This window comes from Oryctolagus cuniculus, chromosome 4 (assembly GCF_964237555.1).
Source record: "Oryctolagus cuniculus chromosome 4, mOryCun1.1, whole genome shotgun sequence".
Classification (NCBI taxonomy): domain Eukaryota; kingdom Metazoa; phylum Chordata; class Mammalia; order Lagomorpha; family Leporidae; genus Oryctolagus; species Oryctolagus cuniculus.
In genome coordinates, this window is record NC_091435.1 from 140,637,797 (window position 1) to 140,659,719 (window position 21,923).

General features: G+C 54.1%; 1 protein-coding gene across 3 annotated transcripts in view; it reads right to left on the minus strand.

Moving 5' to 3' along the window:
* The window catches only part of PXYLP1 (2-phosphoxylose phosphatase 1), a 69,005-nt gene extending 47,196 nt beyond the window's left edge, over positions 1-21,809 (minus strand). Inside the window, exon 1 of one of the 3 annotated variants that reach the window (XM_002716582.5) lies at positions 21,671-21,809. Coding sequence is in view for 1 of the 3 variants with exons in the window: in XM_051818661.2 (XP_051674621.1) it covers positions 21,671-21,677 (7 nt within the window). In the remaining 2 variants the exon portion in view is untranslated. Of the gene's footprint in view, positions 1-21,181; positions 21,510-21,670 lie in introns of those variants that run through there. The other 2 variants (XM_051818661.2, XM_017346813.3) reach the window with 2 other exon arrangements.
* Positions 21,810-21,923: the final 114 nt, after the last annotated feature.

Here is a 21,923-nt window from a genome sequence, read left to right on the forward strand (position 1 = left end):
GGGAGTCACTGAGTACAGGCTCCCCACATAGGATCTCTGTCCTTAATGTGTTTTACTATGAAACTTAAAAACAACACTACTAGTCGAACAATGCCCTATACCTTGTGCGGTTGTGTGAGTGCAGCCTGTTGAAATCCTTGCTTAGTGTATACTAAGTTGATCTTCTGTATATGAAGCTAATTGAAAATGAAACTCAATGGGAGAGGGAGTGGGAGAGGGGAGGGCCGCGGGAGGGAGGGAGGTTGTGGGGGAAGCCACAACAATACAAAAGTTGCACTCTGTAAATTCACATTTATTAAATAAAAAAAATTTAAAAAAAGAAGACCTTTCTCTCTCCCCCTCTGTCTATATCTCTGTCAAATTAAAAAAAAAAAAAATCAGTGCTGTTCTGTTTGGGTGTAACTGGACAATGATGCCGTGCAGTTTTCCCACAGCCTAAGTGCACACGCCCCACTTATGGGAGCTTTGTTCCACACTTTACACTTTTTAAAAATATTTTATTTATTTGAGAGGTAGAGTTACAGACAGAAAGAGGGAGAGACAGAGAGAGAGATCCTCCATCCACTGGTTCACTCCCCAAATGGCCACAACGGGCTGGTGCTGGGCCAATCTGAGGCCAGGAGCCAGGAGCTTCTTCCAGATCTCCCACACAGGTGCAGGGGCCCAAGGACTTGGACCAACTTCTACTGCTTTCCCAGGCTGTAGCAGGGAGCTGGATCGAAAGTGGAGCAGCCAGGACTTGAACCGGTGCCCATAGGGGATGCTGGCACCGCAGGCAGAGGCTTAGCCTGCTACGTCACAGCGCCGGCCCCTTCACACATTTTTAGAACATGCAGCATGAAGATTCACCTACCATGTGGGATCTGAGGCTTAGCAGGCTTAAATCCTTCAGAGAATGTTTTTTTCCTTCGTCTGTGAAGTACATTTCAAACCACTTCCTCCTCAGGGTTTTTCCCCCATCTCTGCGAAGGATAAACCTGTCACGCGGCTGATGGTGTCTCAGGGCAGAACAAACACCGAAGCCACTCAGGCGGGATTTGCACTTGTACGCACTCTTGTTTTTGCCCGACATTCTGGAAGAAATCTGTGTTCCATCCAACTTTGCTGCTTTGCTCTTTCTTAAGTTTAGAAATAGCTACATCTGCAACCGGCATTTTTATTTTAGAATGTCAAAGGCAACTGTAAGTACCTCAACAACAGAAAAGAACACACAGTTAGCATGATTTACTCACCACAAAGACACTTTAAAAATAGAGCTTTCTGAGGGGCCGGTGCTGTGGCTTAGTGGGTAAAGCCACCGCCTGCAGTGCCGGCATCCCAAATGGACACCGGTTCGAGTCCCAGCTGTTCCACTTCCAGCCTAGCTATCAGCTATGGCCTGGGGAAGCAGCAGAGGATGGCCCAAGTCCTTGGGCCCCTGCACCCTCATGGGATACCCAGAAGAAGCTCCTGGCTCCTGGCTTCGGATTGGCTCAGCTCCAGCCATTGTGGCCATCTGGGGAGTGAACCAGCAGATGGAAGACCTCTCTCTTTCTCTGCCTCTCTATAGCTCTGTCTTTCAAATAAATCTTTTTTTTTTTTTAACAGGCAGAGTGGACAGTGAGAGAGAGAGACAGAGAGAAAGGTCTTCCTTTGCCGTTGGTTCACCCTCCAATGGCCGCCGCGGCCGGCGCGATGCGGCCGGCGCACCGTGCTGATCCGATGGCAGGAGCCAGGAGCCAGGTGCTTTTCCTGGTCTCCCATGGGGTGCAGGGCCCAAGCACTTGGGCCATCCTCCACTGCACTCCCTGGCCACAGCAGAGAGCTGGCCTGGAAGAGGGGCAACCGGGACAGAATCCGGCGCCCCGACCGGGACTAGAACCCGGTGTGCCGGCGCCACAAGGCGGAGGATTAGCCTAGTGAGCCGCGGCGCCGGCCCCTCAAATAAATCTTTAAAAAAAATAGAGCTTTCTGAAAGGCTTGCTTTGCAAGCAGACTGTATCAATTAAAAGTTTTTCAAAATGTCAAGGAAAGCATGAGAGGATTAAACAGACAGGCTAGCAAACTGGAAACACCAGAGGTGTTTGACAAAGGTTGCAGTGATAACAGTCAAATTTCCAAAGGCAGGAAAAAAAAAAAAAAAAAAAAAAAAAAAACCCTTACAAAGTCCTGAGAATTACAGCTGTGTCATGTGAACCAGGCACACCTGCAAACACAGGCTGCCAAGGCCACGTATGCTGTCTGCAACCAGCATGGATACAGGCACGGGAGGCTCACGCGTGTCACCGTAACAGTTCCACCCACTGTGGCCTCTTGCAGCTGGGAGCACACACATCTACAGATTTTGACAGAACCCTGTGCCCCCCCTGCTCATGGCAGGGAGGGGGCTCCAGGCACCCTGCGGCTCACTGTCACTGCCAGTGCGGGTGGGCAGGACCTCCAGACACTCAGCATGTACTTTCTCACTCGGCGGCAGGTCGGCAGTGCTGGCAGCGGCTCAGGATGAGCCCTCCTGCCCATGGAGGTGAGCAAGGGTGGGGAGCACCTGCTGGGGAGGCTGCGGAGGGCTGACAAGCAGGACCTCTAGGAGCCCTCCATGAAACGCAAGGACTCCCGGATTCAGACCTGAAACAGGCTCTGCCAACTGTTTTTTGGCTCCTGTGCACTTACGAAGTGACAGGAAGGGCAAACAGAGCCAAGAGCACTGTCACACAGAATCACAGACATTTAGCTTGGGAAGGAATCTCAATAGCTACCTAGCCCTGGCTCCCTGCCAATGAAGTAGGGACTCACACCGTTACAAGCTCCAAGAGTTGACTCAGCTCAGGTGGTAATGAGGGGCTGGCACTGCAGCACAGCGTGTAAAGCTGTCACCTGCAGTGCTGGCATCCCATATGGGCACCAGTTCGAGTCCTGACTGCTCCACTTCCGATCCAGCTCTCTGCTATGGCCTTGGAAAGCAGTGCAAGATGGTCCAAGTCCTTGGGGCCCTGCAGCCTTGTGGGAGACCCAGAGGAAGTTCCTGGCTCCTGACTTCATATCGGCATGGATCAGGCTGTTGTGGCCAAATGGGGAGTGAACCAGCGGATGGAAGACCTCTCTCTCTGCCTCTCCTTCTCTCTCTGTGTAACTCTGACTTTCAAATAAAGAAATAAATCTTGTAAGAAAATAAAGTGGTAATTGTTGCTCCCCGTCTTCGTGGAGGAATGACACAGGACCCTGCGCTGTTCTTTCGTCTGCTCGGCCCTTCCCGGGTTTGCTGCTGGTTCTTCCCGGGTTGGCTACTGTCCCTTCCACCTCCGTGGAAGGGCAGTTCCCCCTGGCCACTTTCCCCACTTCCGCAGGGGAGCGGCACACCGCCGGCCGGCTCTCTCGGGGGCTGCACAGGTGTTCCTTCAGATAGATGTTCCCCTTAGATGTTCCTGGTGCATGCCGTCTCTCTCCTCCTTTATAGTCCTCCTCCGCCAATCCCAACTCGGCTGCCCACACGCCGAGTACGCTGCTCTCCTCCAATCAGGAGCAGGATCAACTCCTGGAGGTCATCACTCAAGTTGGCAAGAGGCAGCTGCGTAGAAGCTGCTTTCTCCTCTCCCAGCGCCATATTCTGGGAGAGCAGATGCATAGAATAAGTCTTAATTCCAGTAACTTAGTCTAGTCCGAGTTGCTCCCCACAGTAATGAAACACCAGACTTAAGGGCAATGGTGCTTAGTGAGAAACTTGGGGGAAGAAACTGTTGACACCAATAATTTTGAGTATGTAAACCATGGGGTAGCTAAGATCCTTGTTCACACACCAGTTTCCACAACTGAAGCTAAATGGGCAACTCCTTATTCAACCACCACCAAATGGAGTTTCTTTGTATGTTTACTAAATAGTGTAAAGAGAAAACCTATAATAATTCAACGTTTGTTTCACTTAAACATTTTTCTTTATATACTTTGAGAGGGAGGGAGAAAAGAACGGAAGAAGGGAGAGAAAGGGCGAGAAAGAGGGACAGGGCGCTCCCATTGTTGGTTCATGCCCCAGATGGCCACAACAGCTGGGTCCAAAACCAGGAGCTGGGAAGCGAGCCAGGTCTCCCAGATGGGCTGTTGAGAACCCACTACGTGAACCATCGCTGCTACCTCCCAGGTTCTGTCCTCACGGCAAGCTGGAATCAGGCAGCTCAGTGTGGGACGCAGGCGTGTGTTCACTAGGCCCGAGAGGTTTGCTTTAGGTGTCACCTTCCAAGGTCTGCCGTGTTGGTTTGGCTACTACTGTGTGTCTCACGGGAAGTCGTGGTGGTTTGGGTGTTTACTGCAGATTGTGCGCAGCAGCCTGAGGCTGAGAACCCTGCTGGTTACAGAGAAACTACCCACCGACGGCCGCCCCATCACCCATCTTGGCACAAGTGATTCAGTCGGGATGAAGACCTGGTTTCCTTTCTTTAAGCTAAGAACATACCTGAAAGATTTTTCTTTTGGAGCGGGGGTGGGGGGTAAGGCAATGGCATATCCTAATTCAATTTTTTTAAAAGATGTATTTATTGGCCGGCACCACAACTCAATAGGCTAATCCTCCGCCTGTGGCGTCAGCACAATGGGTTCTAGTCCCGGTCGGGGCGCCAGATTCTGTCCCGGTCGCTCCTCTTCCTGTCCAGCTCTCTGCTGTGTTCCGGGGAATGCAGTGGAGGATGGCCCATGTGCTTGGGCCCTGTACCTGCATAAGAGACCAGGAAAAGCACCTGGTTCCTGGCTTCGGATCAGCGCGGTGTGCCGGCCGCAGTGCGCCGGCCGTGGCGGCCATTGGGGGGTGAACCAAAGGCAAAGGAAGACCTTTCTCTCTGTCTCTCTCTCTCTCACTGTCCACTCTGCCTGTCAAAAAAAAAAAAAAAAAAAAAAAAAAAAAAGTGGAGCAGCAGGGACTAGAACCAGTGCCCTTATGGGATGCTGGTGCTTCAGGCCAGGGCGTTAACCCGCTGTGCCACAGCGCCGGCTCCCTAACTTAATTTTAAAACCACAACAAAATTTTTCTTTTCCTCCAAGGTCTGAATGTTCCTGGTGAGTACATTCACTGGGTCTCTGGCCCTTCAGCCACCTCCCATAAGGCTCTAGGGATGTCAACCAAACACAACCTACAAGACCACACCTGCCCCTCCAGCCTCACCTCACGCCCTACAGAAAAGCCTTGCTCTTGGAGACTCAGGGCCTGCATCCAAGCACGTCCAATCAGAGTGGTGGGTCAGCTGGGCAGGTGCCTAGGAAGCCGACCCACAAGTGGTATCAACTGCACCCCCTACCACAACCCCACCAAGAAAGAACCTGGGACAGAGAGATCTGTGGCTCTCTGGAGCTGTGTTGGGCAGGGGAGGAGTGAGACCCCTAGGGTCAGGCTGGAGCCATCAAATGTCTTCCTGGGAGGACTGGTGAGCTGAGGCCGGTGAGCACACTGAGGCCCAGGCCAGAATGCTCAGGGAGCAGTGATCGAGAGCTTTAAAGCACACCTACAAGTTACCCATGACATCTCCCAGCAAGAGAGGTGGCCACGTCCCAGCAGACCTTTGGGACTGCCTCTGTTAACAGACTGGGATGGCAACAACGCGGCAAGACCCCCAGGGCCACCTTAGAAACACCCATGCAGATGCTGCCTGGTTCTCTCCCTCCTGGGCCAGCTGCTTTGGCGCCCTGAAGCCACGATGCTGGTGAGAGGACAAGAATGTCCAAGACTGTCCAAGAAGCCTCAGCCTTGGCTTCAGGGATGTGAGTGACGCTCCCAGACCAGTTACTGAGAAATCGCTGGCTGGGCCCAGTCCACCTCCAGATCACGAGGTAGCAGGCAAGTGATGGCTGCTTTAAGGCACCGAGTTTGGGGATAATTTGTTATGCAGCAGAGGTGAGCTCCATGGGGATGGGAACCCTGTCAATCCTGCCCTGCAGACTTGTACCCACAGTGCCAGAGCCAAGTGCAATCAATCTCTGTTAAGTGAACGAACGAAGAGATGGACGCACAGAGAGGCTCACGACAGCCATGAGCGTGCCACTGCTCTGCCTGCCCTCAGCCCGTGCGCACCTCCCGGCCGGTTCTCCGCCTTTCCGCCTCGTTGCCCCCTGACGATCCCGAGCCCAGCTGAAAGGTCACTTTCTCAGGGAAGAAGCCGCTCTCCAACGTCTCTGGTTACGTCAGCATCCTGTCTGACATTCAAGTCCCTGGATTTCTCCTTTGTGACCCTTCTCAGGACGGCCATTACATAATCAAAGGACCGCTTTAAAATTCCTGGCTGGCTAGCTATCTCCTTCCATTGACCCGAGCCCGCATGATGGCAGACAGTGTGTGTCTGTGTGTCCCCGGGGCTGGACAAAGCCTGGCCCTCAGCTGACTGACCACAAGGCAGAACATTTCCGAAAACTGACAACCTACAGCCAGCCTCATCATTAGGAGGTGCATACTTGTTCGAGAGGTCTCTATTTCTGAGCTGGAACAGACTTTTAACTGCCAGCCTCCCCTTCCACGCCTCCCAAAGCCACTCACCCTGTTCAACCTCAGCCACAGACCCCAGGGGACCCGAGAGGTTGAGCATCTACTGCAAGTCTGCACAGTCTGTCAGGGGAAGAGCTAGAATCTGAAGCGAGTTCTCTGACTTGCCAGCTCAGTGCCATTTCCATTACACACACCTGCCTCCTGGATGCCTCCACTGATATAAAACGCCCTGAAGTCATTGTAACCCCTTCGTCCAAACAACAGCAAACAGAGCGAGCCACTTTTCCTGGTGGGACACATACACCAGGTATGCTTCCAGGTGTGTTACACAGAGTCCATACTGCCCACACTTAAGAAGAGCTCGGGGCCATACTCCAGGGACCTCCTTGCCAAATGCCTGACAGATGAGCCCCTGGGCCTCTAGTTCACATTTCAATTTGGCTCCCAGGTACCAGGCAGCCTCTGCACCAGTTCCCTGAACCTTTTCTTTTTCTCTACCACAATCAGCTCTCGGTATCCGCAAGCTCAAACCAGCCTCCAACTGGAACTATTCAAAAGCCAGAATTGCCTCTGTACTGAAGATGTGCAGACTTATTTTCCCCTGGTCATTATTCCTTAAACAAAATGGCATAGCAACTGTTTATGATGAACTTACATTGTACTGGGTATTGTATGTAATCGTGAGTGACATGATTTAAAATACATGGCAGGATAGGCACAGGGTATATGCAAATAAGGTGTCATTTTATACAAGGGACTTGAGCATCCGCAGGATTTGGGGTTCTGTGCATGTGTGTGTGTGGTGTGTGGGGAGGGGAACTGTTTAGACACCAATCCCCCACTGACAGCGAGGGGCACCTGCACTTGTTATTTCTGGGATCTTTGGAAGAGATGAAGAACATGAATAAACTAAGATCAAGGACAGTCTAGGTGACCTGTGATAGTCCAGTAGGATAGAACCCTAAACCGAGCTTTTGCAGACAATGTGGTAACCAGAAAAAGCACCCTGAACCTGCTGTGAAAGGGGAAAAGGAACAGAATCACGCATTGCATGACTTTATTCTTTTTTTCTCAACGTGTACACATATGCCTACATTTGGAAAACTGGGATAGCGAGAGACACACATGGAAAAGCGAGATGGCATTTCCCAGCCTTCACATTGATAAAACATAAAAAGATCATTCATCTCTCATGAATGCTAGTCTCAGGGGGATGAGTTCTTTCACCCACTGTTGATGAGGGAGTTCACTGGAATAGTCATGGAGGGCAACAGGGGTTTCCATCAAAACCACACACACACACACACACACACTCTCTCTCTCTCTCTCTCCTTTTACCTTAAGCCTCTGTATTCTGGGTATCTATCTCACAAAAATGCTGGCTCGCGTACACAGCATTAGGCATCATTACAAAAATGTAAAAACATGGAGAACTACTGGATAAGATGGTGCATCCCATATCATGAAGTGCCTGGGTTTGATATCTGACCCTGGCTACTGGCTCCAGCTTCCTGCTAACGTAGACTCTGAGTGGGGAGGGAGGAAGGGGCAGCAGGTGATGGTTCAGTTAGTTGGGTTTCTGCCATCCAGCCAGTTTCTGGCTCTGGGATTCAGCCTGGCCGGCCCTGGTGGTTGTAGGCATTTGGGGAGTGAACTAGCAGATGGAACGCACACACACACACACACACACACTCTGTCTCTCTCTCTTTCAGCATCTACCTCTCAAATTTAAAAACAAAAAAATGGAGGCCGGCGCCGCGGCTCACTAGGCTAATCCTCCGCCTAGCGGCGCCGGCACACCGGGTTCTAGTCCCGGTCGGGGCACCGGATTCTGTCCCGGTTGCCCCTCTTCCAAGCCAGCCCTCTGCTGTGGCCAGGGAGTGCAGTGGAGGATGGCCCAGGTGCTTGGGCCCTGCACCCCATGGGAGACCAGGAAAAGCACCTGGCTCCTGGCTCCTGCCATCGGATCAGCGCGGTGCGCCGGCCGCAGCGCGCCAGCCGCGGTGGCCATTGGAGGGTGAACCAACGGCAAAGGAAGACCTTTCTCTCTGTCTCTCTCTCTCACTGTCCACTCTGCCTGTCAAGAAAAAATAAAAAAAAAAAAAATAAAAACAAAAAAATGAAAACAACTGCAATATTCATCGATAGGGAATGTGTTAAAAAAAAATCACACCTTGTCCATACCATGGAGCATGATTCAGCCTCAGAAAAGAAACTGAGTTAGGTGTGGATGTGAACAAGATTGTTATAAGCAAAACAAAAACCAAAGTTACAAACAAAACAAAGCAAAAGTAGCAGCATCATAATAGACACGGTATAATCTCACGTAGGTGCAACACACTTGTGCTTATCTTGACGTGTCTAGGTAAATTTTCAGAAAATACTTAAACTCAGAGAAAAATGTCTGGCAGGAGACAGCCCCAAACTAACAGCAGTCATCACTATTTTGGAGTGGGAAGGACCCTTCCATATTTACTCTTGTATTTAATGTTTTGTTTTTGTATAAAAATGAAAATGATTAATGTTGACAGAGGAAAATGCTACACTGTTAACTCAAAACCATAGGCTACAACACAGCACAGGAAGTTTGGTCTGGATTATGTTAGGAAGATGAAAGTAGGTTACAAAGTCTGGCCTGAGTGGCTTAAGGCACTGATGGGGGCCTGTATTGTATATTCTTTAGAATTTTGAACCTATTTTAGAAAGAGAATTTAGGAGCGAGCGTTTGGTCCATGCTGGGGACACATGCATCTGAGCTACCTCACAGCGCCTGGTTCGAGTCCCAAGGGCTCCACCTCCAATCCAGCTTCCTGCTAACATGCACCCAGAAGCAGCAGGTGATGGCTCAGGTACATGGGTTCCTGCCACCACCATGGGAGACCCAGCTGGGGTTCTGGCTCCTGGCTTTGGCCTGGCCCAGTTCTGACTATTGCGGGCATGTGGGGGAGTGAACCAGCCAATATCTATCTACCTTTCAAACACAATGAAAATAAATTTAAAATTTCAAAGAACATTTAAAGTAATTATTAGTTTTAAAAGAAAAGCAGTAGGAAGAGCAAATATGCCCTGAATGTTATGAGTGGCTATGGTTGTGATTCCAAGAAATCTTCATTTTCTTTAATAAAACAAATTGCAAAACAGAAGATTGGTTTACCACCCTTTAAGCACAGGGTGGGATCCTCTGACCTAAAGATGTATTGTCTCCCTTACGTTTTTCTTCATTTTCCCCATCTTCTGAAACAAACATGTATTTCTTTTAAAACCAGAGAAAAGGAATGCTGCACCACATATTTAACTGATTTTTAAACACTGTAGTTAAGCAAGAACTCACCAGGCAGGCACATGATAAATTATAAAGTGACCAGGGGTTTTGAAACAGTGTTGCCTTTCAACACTCCAAGCAACAGGGAGCCTGATGTGGGATTCAGATAAGAGCATAGCTACTTGGGTTTGCCTGGGAGGGGCCTCCTGCCCCACTTAGCAGTAGCCCCAGCCACCTGCAGAACCCTGCATTCCAGGACCACCAGGAGACAATGCACTGTCCAGGCAGACCAAGGCTGGGGGGGGGGGGGGGCAAGGGGTGGCATGGGCGGCTCTCTGTGCTGGGCTGATCCAAGAGGCCTTCATGAGAGAGGCAGAAACTGGGGAAGTAGAGGGCAGCAAGGATGGGCAGAGGGCATGCCTGACAGCAGCAGACATCTACCCAGGAGGCCCAGCCGCACAGGAGCCCTGGAGGAGGGGGGTGAGCCAGCAAGGCAGAGGACCGCCGGGTCAGGCTGTGTTTCTGCAGGAGTGGGAAGCCCCTGAGAGGTTCTAAGGGGGCGCCCGACAGGAGGGAGGCGACATCACAGAACTGTCACTCCTAAGCTGCTGATGGACACAGTCCTGCGCATTCATCCCGCCTCCAGGCCGAAGCAAGAAGACACCTCCACCCTTCTGTGCTGTGCCGTGCTGTGTGGGCGCTCACAGCTCCTCCTTACACAACCACAGCTCTGCCAAGGCTGTGCTGTGTTCAGCCAGGCGGTGAGGCCGGGGCAGGCAGCAGCCTCCTACCGCACCAATGGAGAAGTGACTCTACAGGTGGAGGGGGAGACGCAAGACAGGACACGTCCTTGGAAAGCACGTAGGATGGTATGGGTCCTCCTTCCCCTCCTCCTCGTTACTGCTCACAATCCCTACTTCGACCAAGAAAGCCCCCAAATAACCACCAGGGGGCTGTCAGTCTCCTGCTGTAGATTCAGACTAGCCTACCTTGAAGCAAAGTGCTTTCCATGCAGTACCTCCCAGCCCTGTCAAGCCCCTCTCCCTAGCCAGGGTTTGGAGGGAGGAAGAGGGAAACAGCCCCCAAAGCCATTCATTACCATGAAGCCAGCTGACAGCTTTGCAGAGCCCTGGCTCAGTCCTCATTGCCTTGGGGAGAGAAAGCCCGAGGCTGAGCTGGCTGGTGCTGGCCACAGCCTGCCCCTCCTGGCCGGGGTCGCCTGTGTGCAGACCATGTGAACACCTGATGGATTGCGGGCCCTGTGGACAGGACCCAGCCACTGCCATCAGCATGTGACAGGTGAGCCCTCGCTAGGTGGATTTCAGTGTTAAATGGTCCTTCCATGTGCTCAAGGGGGTGCGGGGTGCCTGAGGCGGAGGTGGGTAACAGGCAACTGCCAGGGCACATTTCAGAGCGAGTGGCCGAACAGCACTGGCCAGAGTCCAGGGCAGAGGAAGTATCGCGGCCAACTTCGGAACCTCATCCTTGGGGCTCCAAGAAAATGCTCCGTCAAAAGTCTGGCCGGCGAGCATCCTGGTATGTGATGACAACCTCGGCTTTCCTCACCAGCTACGTGCTGGCGCTCTGTGCCAGCCTCTATTTTTGTAGCCTGAGTAATGCCCGGGCAATGGACCAGACAAGGATTGGAGACAGAGGGGACAGGGCACGAGAGGCAATGGCACAAACGACAGGGCCCGTGTCCTGCTCAGCCTGAAGGCAACCCCTGCAGTGCCGGGGCCAGGCCAGCAGCCCAGCCCTCTCCAGACTCTCCCCCTAAACTCCTACGCAGCCGCACCCCCACCCCCCACAGCCTGGACCCGAGTTCCGTGCAGCTGGGCCTGCATCTGCCCTGCTCACCAATGTAACCCCAAGCCTGAATGGTCATACCAGCCCCTCCCAACTCTGACACACGGGACCACCGCTGCTCCCCAGGACCCTGGCACCCATTTTCATCACTCACTGCCTGTGTCCATTTCGCTCTGGACCTGGAGGGCTTCTTGACCTGGTTCATTCCTGCTCGGGTTTAAACTCTGTTCAAATACCACCTGCCCTTGGAAATCTTCCCTGACCCCAAGGCTGGGCGATATCCTCCAATACTGGGCAAGCACGGGCCCCAGGGCCGGCTCCTCCCAAAACACATCAAGACTACAGGCTCACGTTGGCTTCCTTGCCTGCCATCCCCGCTCCACTCCAGGGCCAGGTGGACACAGACTGCAGTAAACAGCAGGCACTCAGTAGGTGTGTGGGGGATGGGAGGGGGATGGAAGGGTGGCACCAAAGCTGGACGTTGAGGATGGAGAAGCGCCTGTCACAGACAGCTACAACAAACTTAAAGAGAATAAAGCAGCTGAAACCCAAGAGATCAATGGACCACTCGCTGTTTACTGAGGAACATGAGCAGGAAGCAGTGGAAAAAGTCTTCTTGATGAATCAGAGTAGAAATCAGAGGTCAGATCTCCAGATGTGAGGTGGGGTGGAGCTGCAGAGGAAGAGAAACTTCTAGGAAGCTGGGTGGGATTCCCTGACATGCTGGTGGGCCAGGAGAGCCATCCCCTCTGGGGTAACCTCCACCTGTGAGGTCAATCAACTCAGGCCTCTCTCCCACAGGGCTGCTCGGGGCATGCCCTGGGTCAGGGAGGAGAGGCCGTGAGAGCGTTCCATTGCCCTGCTGTCAGCTGGCCCAGTTCCTAGAGGCAGGGATTTAGGACAGATGATCTCCGGGGAGTGAAGACTGCTTCTGGCAGAAGCCTTCTTAGCACAGCATCTCCTTCTAAAGAAGACACCTCCAGTTTCCTTCAATGTTCTGTCCTTCTTCTTGCTAACAGAATCCTGATTTGGGGCGGGACGGGGCGGCGGGGGAGAAGAGGAGGAGGAGGAGGACATTAGGGCAGCAGAGATCTAGTCAGGAAACTCATTTTCTCTTCCTGCTGAGGCACACGACCCCAACCACATTTCCCAGCTTCCCTTGCAGGAGCTGTGACCATGTGACTGAGCCCTGGCCAATGGAGTGTCAGGGGTGGTTAATGTACCGCCTCTGAGCCTGGCCCATAAAATCCTCCCACGCTATCCTCCGAGTGCCCTTCTCCTTGGCTGACTGAGCGAATGAGCGTGGCCATCTTATGACAGCCTGGATCCCCGAATCACCGCTTGGAGGGCAGCGCCCCACTTATCAGGCACGACCGTTTAGGACTCTCTGTCTGAGCCACTAACCATGTTTGTGAGCTTATCTCTTGCTCACATGACCCCTCTGGCCCTTGTAGCTGGGGGCAGTCTTGTGATACAGTTCCGTCTGGGAAATGTCAGGGAAATATCTGATTTCCCTAGGCACTGACGTGGCTGGCACCTCCACCTTCCTGATTCGACGTCTTGTCATCCGAGAGAGTAACAGAAGCCTCTGTCCAGCCAGCCAGATCTCAGCTGCTGAGACCGACACCAGGGACCACCCACCTTCAGACACCTTGTGACACGAGGAAAAGCAAACCTTTTCCTACTTAAGCCACTGACTGGGGCACGGCTCTCTGCTACGTGCAGCCAAAGAGCCACTCATCACTACTGCAGCCTACTCCATGTCCTGCAGTCAGGACTGAGGCCTTGGAGCGCAGGGTAGTCCCTGAGCTCCCTGTGCCGCTGGAGAGGCAGGGCCTGGCAGACAAGGAGGACACGGAGACATCAGAGGCTGTGATGGCGCACGTTCCTCCAGGGGGGTAGTGAGTACCGGGCAGGCAGCTGGCACAGGGCTCTGGGAGTTCCTGACTCTATTTCCAGCACACTGGGCACAGAGGGAACACTGCTCAAGCGAGGAAAGAGAACGCACAACCCTCGGGCGAGCCAATTGCAATTACGTACCGTAAGGAGAGTCGCTAAACACCATCAATTAATGCAGCTGCTTCAAGCTAATCAGCAGTCGTTAGAATGACATGCTCAAGAAGAGAAAATCAAAAATCATACACTGCCAACATAAAAAGGCTGGAAATTACGTGTGCCGCGAATGAGGCAGGCATGCCGAGGTCTTCCCGCCTGCTGACGCTAGCCGTCTACTAAAATATGCCTGGTTCTTTTTTTTTTTTTTTTCCCAAAGACACAGTAATTTTTCACCTTGAAGTCAGAGCCAACAATGTAACCACCCAGGCCACGGATCTTCCACCGCGAATTCCCCAGCTTTGATTTTCCAGGTCTGCGTTTCCCCTGGGAACTGTGATGGAGACAGACACATTGGAGACACAAGGGGGCCTGGGCTGGGAAATGCAGAGGCAGCTTGGCTGAGAGAGAAGTCGGAGCACCTGGGGAGCTGTTTGTGCAATGCGGAAATGGTCTCCACCCCCGCCCCTCCCCAACATAACTCAATTCCCTCTATGTACAAAAAGATGGCATCATTTGGCATTTCTCTATTTTCCAAGAATGGAGCGAGTTTAACTTCATTCACTTCAAATTCCAGTAGCTGAAACACGAGGCTACCCATGAAGAGAAGTCATTGCTTTCCCAGTCTGACTCAGAGGTCCGAAGTCTTCCATGATAGAGGGGTGCCAGCCACACCACGCCGAGGCAGCGAGACAGTGACGCGCTCCGGTCCCCGGGGCAGCCCTCCTAGCAGGCTTCCCCGGTGCCAGCTCCGTGGCAGCAGGTGCTGGTCGGGCAGGCTGCCATGCTGGAGCCTCTGCGGGCTGCACGGAGCAAGCCAGGGTGAGGTCTGGGGAGGACGCACCTCGCCTTCCAGGACCAGTTAGCAAACTCCAGCCTACCCTCATCGCTGCAGGTCAGAAGGTCCCGGCCACGGCAGAACACAGCAAACAGGGTGGTCTGGCTTCCTGCCTCTGGCCAGCACCCAACCAGCCATGCCACCCCTGACTTACAGGGCCTCTCTGATGGTGTCAGTGGGTTTGGGGACTGCGAAGGGCCAGGACAGCACTGCATCCACTATGACCAACAGTGGTGCCACTGGTCACTGGTCACACTTCTCACTAACAACCTGTGGCTTGGAGCCAGAGTGAAAACATTAACCATGTGTCCAACAGAGACCTATAAAGACGAGTTCCTGTCTTAAATACCTGGACAGGGCACGGCAAACCAGCATGTGCCAGCTTTAGAGCATCAGCCCCCTCCCCAGCCCGTTCACGGTCATCCTCTTCCAGGCCCCAGCCCGGCCCCTCCTGGCCATAACAAGTGGCCAAGGGCCAGGTGAGCGCCTGGAAGTAGGTCTGTGTCCTTCGCTGTGAACCGAAGTGCTGCAGCCTCTGTTCCATGAGGACACAGACCTAAGAGTCCTGCCCCCATCATCCTACATCCACCATCTCTGGGCATCTGATGGGCACCCAACATCGATTTTTTTTTTATTTTTTATTTTTTGACAGGCAGAGTGGACAGTGAGAGAGAGAGAGAGAGAGAAAGGTCTTCCTTTGCCGTTGGTTCACCCTCCAATGGCCGCCATGGCCAGCGTGCTGCGGCCGGCGCACCGCGCTAATCCGATGGCAGGAGCCAGGAGCTTCTCCTGGTCTCCCATGGGGTGCAGGGCCCAAGCACTTGGGCCATCCTCCACTGCACTCCCTGGACACAGCAGAGAGCTGGCCTGGAAGAGGGGCAACCGGGACAGAATCCGGCGCCCCGACCGGGACTAGAACCCGGTGTGCCGCGCCGCTAGGCGGAGGATTAGCCTAGTGAGCCGCGGCGCTGGCCCCAACATCGATTTTTAAAGAAAGAATGAAGACTAACAACAGTGTTCTTGGCCTTGTCACGGGTTATCTCCCTGCAGCTTCGCAGTATCATGAGCAGCTGTTCTTTCCATCACCCTAATTTGACAAATAAGGAAACTGAGGCACAGAGAAGTTAACTCGTCCACAGCACAAGCCTGGTGATGCAAGACCTAGGACTCAAAGCCAGTCTAGCTGTGGCGTCTGTGCTCGTAAGCTCAGCACACTCAGGCCCTTGCACCAAGTGCGCAGTGGAATCTCTGCACCCACAACCCCTGAGCAGTCTCTGCAGGAGGCGCTGGTGGCGTGGCACACTACACCACACACCCCCCCACACCACACCACACCCCCCCACATCACACACATACACATACCATATAACACCACACACACACACCACACACATAAACATACCATATCATACCACACATGCACACTACACACCATACACATCACACCCCACACACACCACACCCCTCCACACACACCACATACACACCCCACACACACCCCACACACACCCCACACCCCCCCACACCACACCCCCACACATACCATATACCACACCCCCCCCACACACCGCATACACACACCACACACATACACATACCATATCACACTACACACATACCACACCACACACATACACACACCACATACACACACCACACACATACACCATATCACACCACACATGCATACTACATACAACACACCACACACATACCACATACATACACACATACCACACGTACACACCATACACACATACACACCACATGCACACACTACACATATACACATACACCACACATATACACACCACACATGCATACACACCACACATGCCACATACACATATACACACATACCACACACCATACACATACACCACACATGCCACACACATATACATACCACACATATACACACATACCACACATGCCACGCACACATACACACCACACATGTACACACATACACACCCACACATGCCACACATACCACACATACATACACAGCACACATGCTACACACACAGCACACATGTACCTACACACCACACACATAAACACATACTGCACACGCATGCCACACACACCACATACACACACATGCCACACACATACACACCAAACACACACACCACACATGTATCACACATACCACACACACATACACACGCACCACACACACCACATACACACCACACACATGCAGTTTGGTTGACCTGCAGAACATGAGAAAATGGTAACACCTACTTTTACCCTCCAGCAGGAGACCGCCTTTATTTCAGATGACTCAGTAACCACGGCTGGTGCTCAGGGCCCTGCATCCTGAAACTCAAGGGCACCCAGGCCCCCTCGGGATTTCCCTGCTCCAGGGGTCTGAATTCCAGGGGAAGCCTTCATTACACTGAAGAGCCGTCTCCCTGTCTCGGAGCGGAGCCCGGACGTGCCAGGAGGAATCATGAACCTACTTGCCTACTTACGGGCCAATGTGCTGCTTCAATCTAATGTACAATAATTAATATATTTCAGGAAAAGAGCTAGGATGTGAAATACCGATTACTAATCTCTGCTTGTCAAGATTTCTAGACCTGTCTATACTTTTCAGGAAGCTCCTACCTACTTCTCCCTGTGGTTCAGTTCCGGTTTTCCAAGCCTAACAGTCATTTGTTAAGACTATGTCCCTCCAGAATGATTTCTGAGCTTCCCGACAGTGCTGCTGTAACTTTAATAACCTCTCTCTCCCGGGAGCCTAATGCCTCTTTCCTGTTAGAAGCATAAAGAGTTAACCAGATAGTAAAGGTTTTATTTTAACTTCAGACTCTCTATGTGCAGACATCAAAAACGTCCGTTTTATTTTACAATTAAAGCCCTCGAGGTGATGTGGCATCTCTGAGGCCCTGAAGGGTGGTTTTGGACAGGAGAGTGAGGCAGGCCTTGAACAGCCAGCTGTGGTTTTGCTGGCTGGGAAAGACCCACGTCTTCAGATAACCGAGGGAGGACAAACAGCACTCGACCTACCCATAAAGCTGGTGTGAACGAGGCCTCTCACCACAAACCCAGGTGGAAGGAGGGGCGGGGCGTGGGCCAAAGCCAGGGCAACACTTTTCATCCGCATCTGTTTCCAAAAGCTCTGGTGCCCATGCCCTTGACGACAGCTCTCCCCAACAAAGGTCACACAGGGGGTGGCAGAGAGATGACAAAAAAGGCCTTGTAACCAGAAACAGGAGTGACTGGGGGAGCAACTGCAGACAGAAAGAGAAGCAGGAAGTGCCCCCCCCCCCCAGTCTCCACTGCTCAAACCCTCCTCCAGCCCACCAGCAAGGATGGGTGCATGCAGGCCTGGGGGAAGCAGCCAAGGCCGCCTCAGGATCTCCTCTGCCAGTTCCTCCGGGGGTTTTTGACAACTTTCAATCATCAACTTGTTCCAGGCTCCTGGGATTGTCCCTCGCTTCATTAGAGACTGATCTTTTCCCCAAAGCCAGTGCCAGGGGGCTGGTGTTGCGGCACAGCCGGGTAAGCTGCCGCTTGCAGAGCCAGCATCCCATACAGGTGCTGGTTTGAGTCCCAGCTGCTCCACCTCCAATCCAGCTCCCTACTCCTGGCTTCAGCCTGACCCAGTCCGGGCTGTTGTGGCCATTTGGGGAGTGAAATGATGGATGAAAGATCTCTCTCTCTCTCTCTCTAACTTTGCCTTTCAAATAAATAGAATCTTAAAAAAAAAAAAAAAAAAAAAAAAAGCCCATGGCTTCTCCAATCAAGGACAGAGGAGGGTCAGGACAGCCTGGGGTTCTGGGGTGGAGGGTAGCAGGTTGGTCTGCGGCTCAGTGAGCCGACCATGGCCCACTGCCTTTTGGACCCAGAACAACACTGCAATTCGCTCTGGCGTCTTAGTTGCCCCCTTATGCTGCATAGCAGTAGCTCCAGGCTGAGGGGCTCCCATGGCCCTTAATCTAGCCAGGAGGCTACCCACTAGGTTCAAGAGGGGTCCCTGGAAGGCTGCTCTGCCCAAAGGCCACAGCCCCACTGCAAGGCTGTTCCCTCTCGTCCCCCATGCTCTCTGAGCTGCTCTCCTGTGGTCCCTGCATCTCAGGTGTGAGGAGGCTCCCAGGGGCCAGACCCCCCCTTTCCAGAGGGACACACTCTGCATTCCGAAACTTAAAACAAGGACAGGCATTTGGCACGGTGGTGAGGATGCTGCTTGGGATGCCCCCATTCCATGTCCGAGTCTCTGGGCTCAATATCCGATGGCTCTGTTCCCATCCAGGTTCCTGCTAATGCATGCCTAGAGGCAGGACAGGATGGCTCAGGCCCTTACGTCCTCACCAGCCGTGCGGGAGATCTGGACTGAGCCCACAGCTCCTGACAGGGCTGGTTTTCCTGTCTAGCAGGAGCATCTACACTAGTACCCAGGCTGCTCCCTTATCCACCAACCCGAGCTCCTGGGGCTGAGGTCTCTCCGTCCGAGTTCTCAGGACCTGGAACAGTCTCCTGCCCAGCTTCCAGCGAATCCTCTCTCGTTCTCTCACAAATGGGAGGCATTAATCACACCCCTTCTAGAAAACAGACTTCCAGCAGCTACACGAATTCTGGGTGAGAGCCAGACCTGCACAGAGGCTGGGGAAGAGAGATAAACTCACAACAGCCAGGGACAGTGCAGGTCCCTACATCCAAGTGGCATTCTGAATCCCAGCCCTTCCTGGAGGGACCCTGAACACAAAGGGGTGCTGGGCACATGGACGGGCTCAGCCCCTGGCTGCACTCTCTCGGGCTGGCCTGGCAGGGACAGAAGAGTCCGGGTCTCCACCACCTCTGGCAGACCAAAGCATTGTCCCCAGCTCCAGCCTTCTTCCCTGCCAACAGAGCCACAAGCCACATGGCCAGAGAGGACTCCTAGCCCTCTGCATGGGGCTGTCCAAGTGGATGCATCTCCCTTGGGCGCCCAAGGGAGGAGCTCCCTGGAGTGCCCACGACCCCCTCACCCTGACTCCTGGGATGGGAACAGCTGATTTCCTTCATGGAAACCCTGGAGTCCCCAGTGAGGTCACAGCCCCAGTTGCCAGAGCCTGGGCTCTCTCTACCTGCCCCCCCCCCCGCCCTCTAGGGTGTGCACACACACACATGGTGTACATCCAGCAAGATTACACATTTTATGGATTTTTTTAATTTAAAAATAAAAATAGAGGCCAGCACTGTGGCATAGTGGATAAAACCGCTGTCTGCAGTGCCGGCATCCCACATGGGCACTGGTTGGAGACCTGGCTGCTCTACTTCTGATCCAGGTCCCTGCTAACAGCCTGGGAAAGCAGCAGAAGACGGCTTCAAGTGCTTGGATCCCTGCACCCACGTGGGAAATCCGGAGGAAGCTCCTGGCTCCTGGCTTTGGAACAGCCCAGCTCCAGCCGTTGTGGCCATTTGGGGAGTGAACCAGCAGATGAAAGACTTCTCTCTCTGACTCTGCCTATCAAATAAATAAATACATCTTTTTAAAAAAAAAAGGAATTTAAGAATAACCTGTTGAAGAGCACAGCGGGGTGGGAAAGCATGGGTGGAGGGCTCAGACTGATTCAGGAAGAGGAGCCACCTCTCTGCTTTTCACGAGCCCTGAGCACCAATGCACAGAGGATAAGGGGTTCCCAGCAGGATACTCGGGCCACAGCCATGGTTTCTCCCCAAGCCCGGCCTCCTGGGCACCTGGTGGTCAGCAGCTCTCAGACAGCAGTGTGCTGAGAGGCAAGGACACACCCCCAGCAATTTGTGGACACTGCGGGGGGGGGGGGGGCTGCTGGGCAGTGTAATCCTGGCTATTTCTTTATCTATTCAAGGGTGGAGGCATATTGAGCTGTAGGAAAGGGAGTACTGGATAGTTCAGCTCCACAAAGGCTCAGAGCTCCCTGTTCCAAAGGCCAGGGGCCCACCGTGTCCCCCGTGCCCAAACACAGCCTCCCCAGGTCTCCGTGAGGGAGGGCTGCCAGGAGACAACCTCTAACAGAGAAGTCCCCAGACGTGTCCTTTCTCTGAAATAGGCAATTAATTTAATCCAAGACTTAATGAAAGAGAAGGCACGGGCGAGTCACACACTGGCTTTCAGCTGCCATCTCCACCGCTCTCCAGGGACCTGGAGGCTTCTCGAGCCATCTGCTTCCAACCCTCTTTGCACAGTTGTCCCCCCAACCCCCTGGGCACCAGCACCTCTGAGGAGGAATGGCTGCCCTGCAACCTCACGTTGGAAGGGCTGCACCGGGCACTGTTTGCAAATAGCAGAAGTGCCCAAGCTGGGAAGGGCTCGCCTGCCCGGCCATTCACAATACACTTCCCCATCCCCACCCAAACCTGATTCCATTGCACTTGTTGAATGGCCCCTTGCCTGCCCACGAAGACACGGGCCACCCACAAGGCGACAGCCCCCAACCCATGGAGCCCCTTCGCAGCCCCACACTCAAAACGCAAGCGGGAAAACTGGGCTCCACGTCCCCCTGCCCCGCCAATCCTTCACCGTCCACAGGAACAGCTTGGCAGGTGGCGTGGCGGCAGTCACAAAGAATGCTACCTGCTAGACGCAAACCCGTACGCGTGTGCGTGTGTGTGTGTGTGTGTGTGTGTGACAAAGCCAGTCTTTAATATATCGAAATGTGGGCAAGTTCTCCAACAAAAGCCCACGCGGGGGGTAGGTGGGTGGGTGTCTGCGCCCAGGACCGCCAACCTGCCCCGAGGCCTGACCCGGGGCTCCGGGAGACGCCAGCCCCACCCCCGCGAAAGGCCGAGCCGAACTTGGTGTCCGTCTTCTCACCTGGACGCGGGCCGGCTGGGGAATGCCCGGGACCGGGAGCCCAGAGGTGGGACTGCGGCCGGAATCGGGCGGCTGGAGCGCGGGAGCCGTGCAGGCACCAGAGGGAGAAAGGCTCGCAGGAGAGGAGCGGGGCTGGGGGCGCAGGAGCAGGGGACTCCGGGCTGGGGCCAGCCGGGAATGGACAGGCGCGTTAGACGGCGCCCCGCATGGAGAGGGGCGCGGGGCCGGAGGGCCCGGGCTGGCACTCAGAGCGCGCAGGAGAATGGCTTGGGAGGGGGAGGGCCCGTGAGTCGGGGGTCTTCAGCGGGCATGCCCGATCGGTGGCGGGATTCGGCGCCCAAGCTTGGAACCCCGCAGCAGCCCCACGCCCACTGCTGCGTTGCGGGGACCCCCTCAGTGTCCCCACCCCCGCCTCCGAAAGCCCGCCGGCCCCCAGCCGCCACGCTGCTCAGCCCCAACCGCCACCGCCCGGGCGGGCGCCTCACTCACCGCCCATGGTCCGGCCCAGCTCCGGCTCCGCCGCTGCGCGCCCGGCTCGCCGCCCTCCGCCAGCTCCTCCCGGTGCGAGGGGAGGCGAGGGCGGCGCGCACGGGCCGCGGGGCAACGCGGGGTCCCGCAGCGCCCCCTGCCGCCCCCGCCGCGCTCCGTGCCCGGCGCCCTCGAGCTCCTCCCAGGAGGCGGCCTGGAGGGGCAGCCCGGCCTTGACCGCAGGCGCCAAGGGGTGGGGGTTAGAGCGGCGGTT